This window comes from Myotis nattereri (genome assembly GCF_964212035.1).
Source record: "Myotis nattereri genome assembly, chromosome: 12".
Taxonomy (NCBI): Eukaryota; Metazoa; Chordata; class Mammalia; order Chiroptera; family Vespertilionidae; genus Myotis; species Myotis nattereri.
In genome coordinates this window covers 22988467-23003571 of record NC_138087.1, presented here as the reverse complement: position 1 = coordinate 23003571, position 15105 = coordinate 22988467, and the positions used below count along the sequence as shown (strand labels likewise).

The window sequence follows — 15105 nt, the reverse complement described above, 5'->3', positions numbered from 1 at the left end:
GGCAGGGACTTAGGTTCTAGCCCTCACTGTTCCCTCTGTTAGCCATCCTTTAAAGGCCATCTTTTCACACCCCCCTCCCCCCCCCCCCCTCTACAGTCATAATAGAAAGGATGCGAATCTCTAAAAGATTGTTGTTGCTTGTGATTCAGTGGCACAACTTAAAAAGAAAATGATGACTTAGATAATTATACTTAGGTGCTTTCAGGTTGCAAGTAGCTATATACATCTTGCAGTTCCCTAAGGCATCTAATTTCTTTTTATTTTTTTAATATTTAAGGAACCATATTCTTTTTTTCTTTTTTAAAAATATATTTGTCTTCATTGATTTCAGAGAGAAAGGGAGAGAGAGAGATAGAAACATCAGTGATGAGAGAGAATCATTGATTGGCTGCCTCCTGCACACCCCCTATGGGAAATCGAGCCTGCAACCAGGGCATGTGCCTTGGGCAGGAATTGAACCTGGGACCCTTTAGTCTGCAGGCCAACGCTCTATCCACTGAGCCAAACTGGCTTGGGCAAGGCATCTAATTTCTGTTACAGTATTTTACTGATTGAGGTTTATTAGAGTGTATGGTTGTCTTTTAGCTAATCATGATGGTAAATATTTCTCTCCAGATCAAATAATTGTTAATATCTGGTGACCTAAATGTTATAACCTGTTCTGTCCCCCCGACCCCCCTCGCCCCTTAAGCACCTTGGTGAGGTTTGGAAAACCTATTAGCCACTATAAGTCAAGCACCTACCTCATTTAAATATGGAACACTGTTGTCTAACTGTTGACCTTTATGACTGATTTATAAACTGAGATAAGATATTTACAAAAATAATACTTTTTTTCCTGAAAGTATGTTAAGTTAAAATAAGATTTGACATTCCCTCATAATGTTAAATACTTTACAAAGTATAATTTAATAGGATAATATATTCTCTTTTTTAAATTATTCTTATTCCTCAGTTCATTTTTTAAAAATACATATTTATTTATTCCTGAGAGGAAGGGAGGAGAGAAAGATAGAAACATCAATGATGAGAGAGAACCATTGACTGGCTGCCTCCTGCGTGCCCCACACTGGGGATTGAGCTTGCAACCTAGGCATGTGCCCTTGACTTGAATCGAACCTGGGACCCTTCAGTCTGCAGGCTGATGCTCTTTCCACTGAAAACTGGCTAGGGCAGGATAATATATTCTTACTAGTAGCCCTGCACACGCATCCGCGTGCCAGGAGCTCTCTGCGGGGCCTGGCCGCTCTGTGTCCGCGGCCCAGAGGCTCTCCACGGCCGGGGTGAAACACTTGCCTTGCCGCCGCGGCAACGAAGCAAGCATTCTGGCAGGCCGCTCACGCTGCCTGCTCTCAGTGGCCGCTCCCCCAGGACTGGGGGACTCCTGCGTGACTGAGAGGACTGGGCGCCCCCATCTTTGTGACAGAGTGGTGGTTAATTTGCATATCACCCTTTTATTAGCTAGGATATGTCAGATATGTTTATTAAGATAAAGAATCAGACTACTATCCAAAGCTCTTATCTTCTCCACTGATGAGATTCATTGACTTTTAAATGAATATTTTTCTCCAGCATTTTTTAGTTTGTGTTCAAACATGCAGAGAAGTTAAGTTTTGGAATGGGGGAGTGCGAGTCTTTCGGATTTGTCCTGCTTCCCGCCCAGATTGCTTTGCCTGTATGGGTTCCCTTCCATTCCCATTTGAACTTGGACACATTGCTAATTTCTACATAAAAAGGCAACTAGGACTTAGATAGGAACTGTGTTGACTCTGTAGATCTGTTTGGGATATATTGACATCTTACCATATTAAGTTGCTGATTTATGACCTCATGAGGAGATATATTTTTATTAACTCATCAAATAAATAAAGGAGTTTTAAGGGAAAAATTTTGATAGGAATTATGAAGGAAAATTTTGTGAAAATATCTGAAGACTTGTACTCTAGGAATTGACCTGAGCATGTTTGTGCTGTAGCCCTTTTCTTGTTTCATATGCTTCTTGTAATAAGCAATAAAAAAATCAAGTTATTTGATCCTATTTATACTGCTAGCTGTTGAAAAATAGTAAAGAGATAATTCCCAAAGTAATAATTTTAGTTTTGGTTTGCAATTAAGATTTGGGAAACAATAGAAGAGACCAATTATTTTTTCCAGAATTAAAACCAGCATTAAACTGAACTTTATTTACTTTTCTATTCCTCTCCTCCCTGTCATGCAGAGTTCTATATGAAGGAAAAGAAAGGCTTATTTCAGGATGTGAAGTGATCCAAGCCACACCCTATGGTCGCTGTGCCAATGTCAATAATAGTTCAACTACTTCACAAAGAATCTTTATCACTTATCGAAGGGCTTCTCCAGTTCGGCCCCAGAATTCCTTGGCTGTGACTGATATCTGTGTTATTGTAACCAGTAAAGGAGAAACCCCTCCTCATACTTTCTGCAAAGTTGACAAAAACTTAAATTGTGGAATGGTAAGAATAAAGTTTCATATTTTTAAAAAAAGGATAATTTTTGGATTCCCATTGATTATTGGGCATATAATTTACTCTCAGTTTATATTTTCATGATTTTTAGCTTTCTAATTTTTATGATACATAATAATTTAAAAATCTTTAGCTATCTGATGTTTTAGAATAATTCATTCAGAAAATAGATCCTTAAAGCCAGGATTATTGGGGGGGGGGCACATGCTAATGTTGCTTTTGTTATGCTAATTAGAGGTTTAATTAGCTTTTGGGTTTCAGTGGTGTGTGGTTTTTTTTGTTTTTGTTTTTTTAAGGACAACTGCAGGGAGTCTGGATGGGGACTTTCTTATATGTATTTATTTTAAACTAGAGGCCTGGTGCATGAAATTCGTGCACGGGTAGGGTCCCTAGGCCTGGTCAGCCATCAGGGCCGATCGGGGCCTTCAGGCTACCGGCCAGGGCCTTCCTTCATTCCATGCCACCCCCTGGTGGTCAGCGCACCTCAGCAAGCGATCGAACTCCCAGTCTCCTGGTCAAATCTCTAGGGGACAATTTGCATATTAGCCTTTTATATAGAGCGATATTTACAAACATTTTTTTTAAAACACTTTTATTGGTTTCAGAGCGGAAGGGAGAGAGATCATTGATGGGTTGCCTCCTGCGTACCCCCTACTGGGGGATTTAGCTCTTAATCCAGGCATGTGCCCTGGCTGGAAATTGCACTGTTGACCTCCTGGTTCATAGGTTGAGGCTAAACCAGTGAGCCACACCAGCCAGGCTTTACATATATATATTTTTTTAACAAATTTATTCTTTTTTAATCCTCACCCAAGGATATTTTCCCATTGATTTTTAGAGAGAGTGGAAGAGAGAGGGAAAGACAGAAATATTGATGTGAGAGAAACATTGATTGGTTGCCTCTGGCATGTGCCTGACCAGGGCTCAGGCCAGGGAGGAGCCTGCAGTCGAGGTATGCGCCCTTGATCAGAATTGAACCCAGGACCCTTCCGTGCATAGGCCGACGCTCTATGCACTAAGCCCATACATACTTATTTTTTCAAAGGGTTCTAGTGAAGAAGAAAATTGAACATATACATTTGATTTATAGTTTTATAAGACTAAAGTTTACTATTGGATCAGATTTATTTTGAAAAGTATGTTTATATCAAACTAATATTAGCTTAAATGTGGTATAGGTAGAGAGGTTTGATGCATCTATGGTTATTAGGACAGGTTTGCCTCTGGAGGTAATGACTTATAGCACCCCAGTGACCCCAATCTTTTCTCGTTTGGACTCTGGTGTCCACTCTAGTTTTTTCTGTCTCTTTCAAATATAGGTAATTCTGGATGACTACAGAATTCTGAACTTTTTTTTAACACATTGTTTGCGGGTAGTTTTTATCGTGCGCTAACAGGTGGCACAGGCCATTTTTGCTAATTTTTTGCGCAAATGGCAACGTTCAGTAAAATTACGATAACTTTAGTTTTACATATTTTTTTCAATGAAACTTTTTGTGATTTACTATAAAATGTATACTGAGTTATTTTTCTTAGAATCGCACTGAATGCGTGGCGAGGCAGAGAATTGTGTGCAGGGATGACTACGCAGTTGAATAGATTACCGTTATACCTGGAAGTACATACATAATTCACCATTGTATGTGTTAGAGACCCAAATTTTGTCCTTTGGAATTCGTATATCTGCATGTTAGCATCCCTTTAGAGCAATAAAAAAGTATAAAAATAAACGTATTTATACATTACCCGCATTCTACCGCTAGTCTATAAAAAACGTATTAATACGTGTCCCGCGCTCTACTACCAGTCAACGTAAAACGTATAAATACGTTTCCCACATACAATGTGTTAAAAAAATATATTTTATTGATTTTTTACAGAGAGGAAGGGAGAGGGATGGAGAATTAGAGACATCCATGAGAGAGAAACATCCATCAGCTGCCTCCTGCAGACCCCCTACTGGGGATGTGCCCGCAACCAAGGTACATGCCCTTGACCGGAATCAAACCTGGGACTCTTCAGTCCACAGGCCAATGCTCTAGCTGCTGAGCCAAACTGGTCAGGGCAGAATTTTGAACTTTTTGAAATTGTCTTCAAGTCAGTTTAATATTGGTGGCAATGATATTTTACTCTTTTCTTCTAGTGTTCTCAACTTCATGTTTTGCTGTTATTTTAAACTATACTAGAGGCCCGATGCACAAAATTCGTGCAAGAGTAGGCCTGACTTCCCTTGGCTGCCAGCACCGGCTTCCCTCCAGCACCTGGGACCCGGGCTTCCCTTGCAACCCCAGCTTCATCCGGAAGGTCATGCAGAAGGACGTCTGGTCTAATTAGCATATTACACTTTTATTATAGATCGTCTGTTTTGATAAACATATGCTTTAAACAGACTCCCTGAATAAATAATCAGAATCTTTAAAAGATATTCAACAAAATGAAATTTTTTTCTATTTTGTCTTTTTTAAAACCTAATTTATATTTTACAGTGGGGTTCCAGTGTGTTTCTGTGTTATAAGAAGTCTGTACCTGCTTCTAATTCAATAGCGTATAAAGCTGGTGAGTAAATTTTAAAAAATTATCTCTATTACTGTAGTTATTGTTGCACATTAATATTTGGTTAGGAAAGGCAGTGTATGCTCCCTTATGTAGTTTGTGGAATTGACCTATTCATAAATGGAATTACCTGTAATTTTAGCATGTAAAGGCATAACTTTTCTTAAATACATTACACATTATAAGATATATTAATATTGTCTCCCCCAAAAGTGTTGTTAATTCAATAGAAACTTTCATCTCAAGCAGGCATTTGTGGAATAAACATGCAAGTGTTTAGTCTATACTGATAGATTTAACAGTTCAGTGGAAAAGTGCTTACTCTCTGATCTTTTATATTTTGGCAATCAGAAAGGTGTCAAATTGCATCTTTACTTCTTATATTTCCTTCTCTTATCTCTTTGTGTCTGATTTGAAACCACATGTTACTTGCCATGAAAGGTGGACTTGCTTCCTTTCTCCCTTGTTGCAAAGAATCAGCTATATGGAGGACAGGAGGGCCTGAGAAACTTTTCTGCCATGAAGTGTTTGAGAAATCTATCGCCACATTCTTACTGCACAGTAAAGTGTCAAGGGCTGTAAAGATTTAAGTGTGACCTCTTCATCCCGCTGGTATGGTGGGATAAAAACTGAAAATACAGGTATGCTCCAGTTGTAAATAGAAGAGAAATACTGGAATACTTCTTTGTGAAAATAAGCAGTATCAAATACATTTTGATCATGCACAATATTTTTAAGTTTTACTTAAAAGAAATTAGGCAAATTTATATCTGAAAAATGTTGATTTTCCTCATAAAGACATATTAATGAATTAAACTATTTAATTTATAATATAAAGATTACAAATTCAGTATCATTTAAAAATGTGATACTGTTAACATTGCTGTAATGTGTTGATTGTGTGTGATTTTCTTAAAAATATTTTTTTGGTGGGGAGAGAGTGTCACTTAAAACATCTTACAGAAACAAGCGTGAAAGTATTCAGGTATTTTATATAAGACATGTATTTTAAAATACAGAGTTTTGAAGATTGAATTTGCACTCAAAAATCTGCTACTGATTTTCAAGTGTTTATCTTGGATGTGGTCTGCTAGAGGCTAACGAACTAATGCCATGTAGCTACTTGATTATGAAGGGCCTATGTTATGCTTCTCAGAGTACCCCCTCCTATTCCTACTTCCTTGGTCTCACATACTCTGTACTCAGTCACAAAGAGTTTCTATCTCATTTACTTTTCATGTTGCATGCCTTTTATACTGCTTCTCTCTCAAGATGAGTTTAGGGACTGTGATAATTTCTGTCTCCTTGGCATTCTTTCATAATACTTGTTCCTTCCCTGAATTTTTTATAGAAGACTAACTGAAATAGTTGGTAAATATTCCTGTGTGTTTCTTACCATTCCTATAAGATGTTGGCAGTACGTAGAAGAAAAAGCATTAAGATTTGTGATCCTATAGAGTTTTAACTAGTATATTTAGTATATTTTATGAACTAAAAGTCCATAGTTCAAAAAGTACAGGGTAAATTTGTTAAATTAGTAAAATTTCTGATATGGCAAGAGAAAAGTTGATTTTGAAATTTCACACAAATATTTCCATGAAGTTTGCTGTTAAAATATCCTAATATATCACGTATACTTTATGAAAAAGTAACTATTTAGAAAAATTTATCATTGTTTCCTTTCTCCAAAAGGTTTAATTTTTAGATATCCGGAAGATGATTATGAGTCATTTCCACTCTCAGAATCTGTACCTCTCTTCTGCCTTCCTATGGGAGCTACTATTGAATGTTGGGATCCCCAAACCAAATACCCACTTCCAGTTTTTTCAACTTTTGTCCTGACAGGTTCTTCTGCTGAAAAGGTATAGTTTTTTCCTCTTTTATTTGACCTATTTTGTTGATGTTTTAATCCTATTAAATGATTAATATGACCTAATTTAAAAAAATACTTTTATTGATTTTTAGAGAGAGAAAGGGAGAGGGATAGAGAGAGGAAAATATTGATGAGAAACATCATTGATTAGCTGCCTCCTGCATGCCTCCTGGGGATTGAGCTGTAACCTGGACGTGTGCCCTGACTGGGAATTGAACCAGTGACCTTTTGGTTCATGGGTTTACACTCAATCACTGAGCCACTCTGGCTGGGCCTAACTTTTATTTGAATGTTAGCATTATTTGGACAAAATACATTTTGGATAAATTTGTACTGCAGTAAAAGGTGAAAGGTCAACATGAAAATTGGTATCAGGATGTCGATACCCCTGAAGCTTCTACAGAAAGAAATATAAAGTCTTTCTGGAGAGACACCCCAAAAACTCAGGCCTTAAGATGAGATTATAGCCCAGCAGGTGTGGCTCAGTGGTTGAGTGCGGACATATGAACCAGGAGGTCACTGTTCAATTCCCAATTAGGACACAAGCCTGGTTGCTGACCCAATCTCTAGTAGGAGGCGTGCAGGAGGCAGCTGATCAATGATTTTCTCTCATCATTGATGTTTCTGTCTCTCTCCCTTTTCCTTTTTCCCTGAAATCAATAAAAAAGATATTTTTAAAAACAAATAAAATAAAATGAGACTATAATAAAAGCTAGAAGATGTAGGAAGAATCAACAAGACTCGTAATACAAAGCTGGATTAGACCTTTTAAGATATTGAAATGAAAGAATAACAATATGAAGGATATTATAGATTGAATATATAATTGAAATTATTCAAGACCCCTAAAAGAGGGGCTCAAAGCATCAACGAAAGATCAGGATATTTTGAAAACTGAATAGACAGATTAGGAAAGAATCAAATGTGTAGGAATAAAAAATATGTTCTTAAAATTGAATTCAATGAGTAGTTTAAACAACAGAGAAGACATACACGGAAGGAGAATTAATGAAGTGGAAGATATGTTACTTCAAATGTAGTACAGAAAAACATAAAGCATAAAAGAAGTTTAAGTATGTACAGGATAGAATCAGAACAACCAGTAGACATTTAATGACGTCTAGAAGGAGATATCAGAGAAGGGAGAGGCAGCATGTAAAGAGCTAGTGGTTGGTTGAGAGTTTTCCAGGCTTGATGAACAATTGAGTCCAGACTCACGATATGCTCGGAACCTTCAGTAGAAAAAAAGTAAAAATAAAAAACTACCTCTATTCGTATAGGGAACATCAGAACACAAATCAACAGAAAGAAGAGACATTTACTTTCAAAGAAACAACTATTAAATTGGCTAATTTCTTAATAACAAGGATCCGAAGAAAAATAATATATTAAAATGGAGGGAGTAAGCAAAGATAGTTTAAAAGCATGCAGAAAGCACTAGCCATAAGAGAGAAGATGAATAATAAACCTCACTGGAGTTAAGAATATTTATTCATTCAACGATATCAGTAAGAAAGTGAAAAAGCAGGCCCAAGCTGAGAGAAAATAATGCGATATATGTTTTCAGAATGGGTCTTATATCAAGTAAATGTAGAACTTATACATTATCAGCAAGGAAAAGAAGCAACCCTGTGGCCCAGCTATTACACTCCTGAGCATATCCCAAGAGATGTGAATGTATACATTTTCCAAAAACAAGTACATGCTTTATTTGTAATAGTAAAAAATTGAAAAGATCTATAAACAGTAATAATGACATAGAATGATAATCCTATCTAATAATAGAGAAACATGGTAATTAACCGTAACTTCGCTACCCTTCCCATTGGCTAATCAGCGAGATATGCAAATTAACTGCTAACCAAGATGGCGGCCGGCAGCCAGGCAGCTGAAGCGAACAGGAGGCTTGCTTGCTCCAGTGACAGAGGAAGCCAAGGTTCCCCGCCTGCCGCAGCCCAGCTCTGAGCTCCAGGTGGAACAATGTTGCAATTATAGAAGCTAAACAAACCCAGAAACCTGCTTTCAGCCGTCCGTGGGCTCAGAGCTTAGAGCGCCAGTGATGGCAACAGAGTTTCAATTATAGAAGCTAAATAAACCCAGATACCTGCTTTCAGCCAGCCATAGCCTCAGAGCTGGAGCCGGCTCTCAGCACCAGTGACAGCTATAGAAGGTAAATAAATCCCAGAATTAAAAAAAAAAAGAAAGAAAAGAGGCTGGGAGCTTCAGTCGCTCGCCAGCATGAAAACAGCCCTCAGCCCCTCACCCAGGCTGGCCAGGCACCCCAGTGGGGACCCCCACCCTGAAGGGGGTGTGACCAGCTGCAAACAGCCATCATCCCGTCATCCAGGCTGGTCAGGCACCCAAGCGGGACCCTCACCCTGATCCGGATCACCCTTCAGGACAAACCAGCTGGCCCCCACCCGTGCACCAGGCCTCTATCCCATATAGTAAAAGGGTAATATGCAAACTGACCCTAACAGCAGAAAGACTTGGAATGACTGGTCACTATGACACACACTGACCACGACGGGGCAGATGCTCAATGCAGGAGCTGCCCTCTGGTGGTCAGTTGCTCTCACAGCGGGGAGCTCTGCTCAGCCACAAGCCAGGCTGATGGCTGCCAGTACAGCGGTGGTGGTGGAAGCCTTTCCGGCCTCCTCAGCAATGCTAAGGATGTCCGACTACAGCTTAGGTCTGCTCCCTGCTGGCAAGTGGGCATCCCCCGAGGGCTGCTGGGCTGCCAGAGGGATGTCTGATTGCCAGCTTAGGCCCAATCCCCTGGGGAGCAGCCCTAAGCCTGCAAGTGGTCACCCCCCGAGGGGTCCCAGACTGCGAGAGGGCACAGGCCGGGCTGAGGGATCCCCCTACCCCCGAGTGCACAAATTTTTGTGCACCGGGCCTCTAGTTTAAAATAAAAAAGGTATTCGGAATAAATATTATTTTGAAAATAAAACTGCAGATGTAGTAGAAATTTAAAAATTTCTTAGGAAATTTGATAAAATAGGCAATTTTATTGAAAACTAGTAGCCCGGTGCACGAAATTCATGCACTGGAGTTTAGGTGGGGAAGGGCCCCTCAGTCTGGCCTTAACCCTCTCCAATCTGAGACCCCTCAGGGAATGTCCAACTACCTGTTTGTGCCCACACTTTTAACAGATAACAGCTCCATTGTTGTTTCTTTCTTATGCTTAAAACCATTGGAATTAGTAGGTATTCAAAGTGTGTATACATTTTGCGGGGACAGCCTGTATATCTCTAGTCAGCGGTGAAAGAAACCAACAGCAGATTTGGAACCCCCAGACAGGGAACCTCGCTCACTCCCCACATGATTCCCCACTTCACTTTCCACCTTTGTGGGCAGCAGGAGAATCAACATTTTCTCTCAATTCGGAAAAGCACGTCCCGTCACCCGCTGCCCGGCAGGAGTGCGCTAGGCCCCAAGCAAGCAAGGCTCAGTCAGGGCAGCCTTCGTTTGTGGGTGCTGGCACCCAAAGTGCACATTCCTCCTCTACAGTCGCCCCGACTATCCCACTGTTTCACTGAGAGGACGGAATTCCTCTCAGCCTCTGGGTTCTTGATCTTGAACGCTGACCGAAGGCACCTCAGCGAGGGCCACCCGTGCCCACCAGGTGTGTCTGTCTGCACCTGCTCCTGCCTCAGCACCTGCATTAACCCCCCAGAGGTGATCTCATAGCTGCACTGGCCTCCATGGGAAGAGGGCATTACCACTCCGCCCTCTCACTGTCATCTCACAGGCGCCCACCCTCAGCACCCAGAACACCCAGACACTCTCCAAAGGACGTGAGCACATCAGAGGGGATGTGTGCACATCCTGTGGGGGTGTTAGGCATGCTGGGTTGATGGAAGTGCGGTGGAGAAGTGGGGGGAACTTGTGCACGCCTTGGTTTGCAACTGTTGCAGGCGTGGGAGGATGACAGTGTGCTGGGGGATGTTCGCACGCCAGGGGTGGATGTGCACACCAGAGGCCTCTGGCTTTGCAGATTTGCAAACCTCCGTGGTGCAGCCAGGAGGATGTCAGTCTGGCCCGCCATGGTGGCTGTCCCTGTGATCCTGCACCTCCTGGGCCAGGAGGTGGATCTTGCGCAGCCACTCCTGGGCGCTGATGGCCTGCAGGCGCTACTTCAGCTCAGCCTGAAGGCTTCGCTTGGCGCGCGCACAGCTGTCACCACCACCGTGTGGGGAGTACGGGCCACCCTCCGCCGGTCTGCCTCCCCTGTCCAGAGGCTCTCTGTGCTGCTCACCTGCCCAGAGTGACTGGGCCTGGGCGGAAGCCAGGCGTCCTGCCCTGCCCAAACCGGCTATTCCGCCCCTGTGAGAGCTGCCGCCCCGCCGGGAAGGGTCACAGATCCAGGTCCTGGGACCGCAGACAGCCTCAAGCGCTGCTGCCCTGCCCGCCAGGACATGGATCCGGGTCCCAGACCGTGGACAGCCTCAAGCGTTGCTGCCCTGCCCGCCAGGACATGGATCCGGGTCCCAGGACCACGGACAGCCTCCGGGACCGCGGACAGCCTCAAGTGCTGCTGCCCTGCCCGCCAGATCACGGATCCGGGTCCCAGACCATGGACAGCCTCAAGCACTGCCTCCCGCCCGGCAGGGTCACAGATCCGGGTCCCGGACCGCGGACAGCCTTGCCCCTGCCGCCCGCCTTCAGTATGCAAATTAGCCGCCATCTTGTTGCTTCAGGGTGGGGGTCCCCACTGGGGTGCCTGGCCAGCCTGGATGAGGGGATGATGGCTGTTTGCAGCTGGTCACACCCCCTTCAGGGTGGGGGTCCCCACTGGGGTGCCTGGCCAGTCTGGGTGAGGGGCTGAGGGCCGTTTTCAGGCTGGCGGGCGACTGAAGCTCCCAACCTCTCCTTTTTTTCTTTTTTCTTTTTTTATTCTGGGATTTATTTACCTTCTATGGCTGTCACTGGAGCTGAGAGCCCGCTCCAGCTCTGAGGCTCAGCTCCATCTCTGAGACCTCGGCTGCTGAAAGCAGGTACTGGGTTTGTTTGGATTCTATAATTGAAACACTGTTGCGATCCTGCTGGCTGAAGCCCAGCTGGCTGAAAGCAGGTTTCTGGAGTTTGTTTAGCTTCTATAATTGCAACATAGTTGCTCAGAGTGCAAGCTGAGAGGCTGGCAGCAGCAGGTGGGGACCTTGTCTTCCTCCATCATTGGAGCAAGCAAGCCTCCTGTTCACTTCAGCTGCCTGGCTGCTGGCGCCATCTTGGTTGGCAGTTAATTTGCATATCACCCTTATTAGCCAATGGGAAGGGTGTCGGGGTTATGGTCAATTTGCATGTTTCTCTTTTATTAGATAGGATTATAATTAACCAAAGCTGACTCTTGTGGCTCAAACAAAATACATTGGCAGCCTCATCCTACAAGTTTGCAACCTCTGTATTAAAGATAATGGAGGGTTAAAATCAAGTGTAGTATCTGAAATATAGTGAAACACTCACTGAATGAAGGCCATATATTAACTGTACTGCTTACAACTAAGCTAACTTTTTAACTTAATAATCATTTAACGATTTTGTTATTTGAAAGCTGTAAATAAAAATGAACATTTTAAGATCTCCAAACACTTGAGTTACCAAATTTGACAAGTAGAGAACAACAAAGCCTCATTGAGATGCTTGTTAAAAAACCTCTGAGATCACTTTGAAATAATTGTATCTGCGAGTGTTATATCTATAAAGACAAGAGTTTGGCTCAGTGAATGGAGCATTGACCTGTGGACTCTCGGTCCCAGGTTTGATTCTGGACAAGGGCACATACCCTGGTTGTGGGCTAGATCCCCAGTAGGAGGCATGCAGGAATCTCTCTCATCATTGGTGTTTCTCTCTCCCTCTCCCTTTGTCTCTGAAATCAGCAATATATTTTTAAACAAAGGACAAGGGTTAATATGATATATATTACTAAGTAGTCATACAATTTATGTAAGTATTACTCTCTAGTTTGAGAACTTTTTCATCACCCTAAACAGAAGCTTTCCTCACCTCACATCCCTGGTAACCTCTATTCTACTTTTTGTCTCTATGAATTTGCTTGTTCAATTAGCTCATATACATGGAATAATATAATATTTTGTGTCTGGCTCATTTCACTTAGCATTGTATTTTCAGGGTTCATCTATGTTGCTGTAGCTATCAGAATTTTATTTATTTTTAAGGACGAATAACATTCCATCACATGTATATAACTACATTTTGTTTATCCATTCATCTGTTGGTGGAGATTTGGGTTGTTTCCACCTTTTGGCTTTTGTGAATATTGTTCTATGAACATTGGTGTACAAATATCTGTTTGAGTTCCTCTTTTGAATTCTTTTGGGTATACAGGTTTCCCCTACTCTCCAAAAGTAGAGCATTCCTATGAAATCTTTTGCAAGTGATGTAAAGTGAAGAAACAATTACCATTAATTTATATAGAAAAAACTTTGAGCATTCCCAAATCCCCAAAATAACCTATCAAACCATACTAAATAACACATAAAACCTAAAGCAACACTAACATATAGTAAAAGCAGGATGACATGATAAATACACACCATGCTGTGTACACCCATCAATCCACTCAAATAATAGACTTTCCATTGTATCCATTAACTGGATGCCAACTAAAGGAGACCACTTTGCTTCTAAGAGAACCAATAGTAACTTTGGCAGCTTTCAAATTTCTTTCTCTCTTTGTGTAAATAGTACAAATGGACTAGGCAAGTTCAACACACGTAGGATGTCTTTAGTTCACGATCAAAACGCTTAATCATGCCATTTTATGCTAAGCATAATACCCTTATGAGCTCTCTGAGGCTGATACCTTAGGACACATCTTGCAAACAGAAGCACAAATAAGTCAAAATAAAGCACAGATACAGTTCAAAGTGTGGGGGCTTGATGTGGAGATGATGAGTGTGGTTCCCCAGGAAGGAGCTTGGTGATACTACTCTCACTGCTGGGGTGCGTGCATACTGCTTCTATATTGCTGGCTGCCAAACAAATGCTGAATGCTATTTTTTTTCCTGAATGCTATTTTTGCTTTTTGCCTTCTTTCATAAAAGTGAAAATCCTCTTTGTATTAATTCTGTTAGTGTAAATAGGTGCTAATATAGGTCTTTTATAAAAGGGAAGTGGCATAATGTGAACTTTCAAAAAGCAGGGAATACTTGTATACCTAAGAGTGGAATTGCTGTGTCATCCGGTTATTCTTTTTTGTTTGTTTTTTTCTTGGTTATTTTTTATTTAACTTTTGGAGGCACTGCCAAACTGTTTTCAGCAGCAGCCACACCATTTTATATTCCCATCAACAATGTCAAGATATTTCTTTTCATTTATCTGTCATGCATTCTAAGCAAATATTTCTGTGGAATAAGAGAAAAAGAGAAATTAATTTTTAACAACCCTGAAATCTTATAATGGAATTCTGTTGCTCTGTAGGTATATGGAGCTGCCATCCAGTTTTATGAACCTTACTCTTGGGAACTTCTAACAGAGAAACAGCTTATGCAGCTGGGCCTATTGACACCTGTGGAGAGAAAAATGGTCTCCAAATCCATCAATTCAAACAAATGCATTTGTTTACTCTCACACTGGCCTTTTTTTGAAGCTTTTAGAAAATTTCTCATGTTTATCTACAAACTTTCTGTGTCTGGACCACATCCTCTTCCCATTGAAAAGTATGTATAATGACGAAAGAGATGTCTGCGGGAAAAACTGTGTGTGTGTGTGTGTGTGTGTGTGTGTGTGTAGATATATATTTATTTCATTCTTTACCTGACTTTAAGCAGCAAAGTTGGAAGGGGAGTCACAGTCACCCTACTTTTTACTTGCTCCCTTTTTATTTGAGTCATTGACTGAATTTAAAATTGAGGAGTGGTGGGTGAGGATGACCAAATTTTCTTTTGAGACTTCAGCTGAGGAAGAAACTTACATACATTGTACTGTGTGTTCTTCCTATTCATTTTCTAATAACCAAGAGAAAAGTAGCTGTTGATATACACATATATACACAGTCATACCAGTGGCCATTCCAAAGTCTAACTGTAAAACATCTCTAAGCTTATTTAGAAATTTATGTTAAAAGTGAGGTTTCGGATTTAGTGTTGGCAGAATTCTACATGTTTTCCCTTTTATTTAGGATTCCCTTTGTCATAGAAATCTTTTGTGAGTAAGAAAGATATACGTGGAGCC

The 15105-nt window shown here is 41.3% G+C and overlaps 1 protein-coding gene across 1 annotated transcript in view; it reads left to right on the top strand.

Moving 5' to 3' along the window:
- DENND4C (DENN domain containing 4C) overlaps positions 1–15105 on the top strand; it is a 125279-nt gene that overhangs the window by 39013 nt on the left and 71161 nt on the right. The window contains exons 3-6 of the mRNA XM_081104264.1: positions 2219–2471; positions 4970–5039; positions 6729–6898; positions 14353–14591. Coding sequence (XP_080960390.1) covers positions 2219–2471; positions 4970–5039; positions 6729–6898; positions 14353–14591 — 732 coding nt within the window. The remainder of the gene's footprint in view (positions 1–2218; positions 2472–4969; positions 5040–6728; positions 6899–14352; positions 14592–15105) is intronic.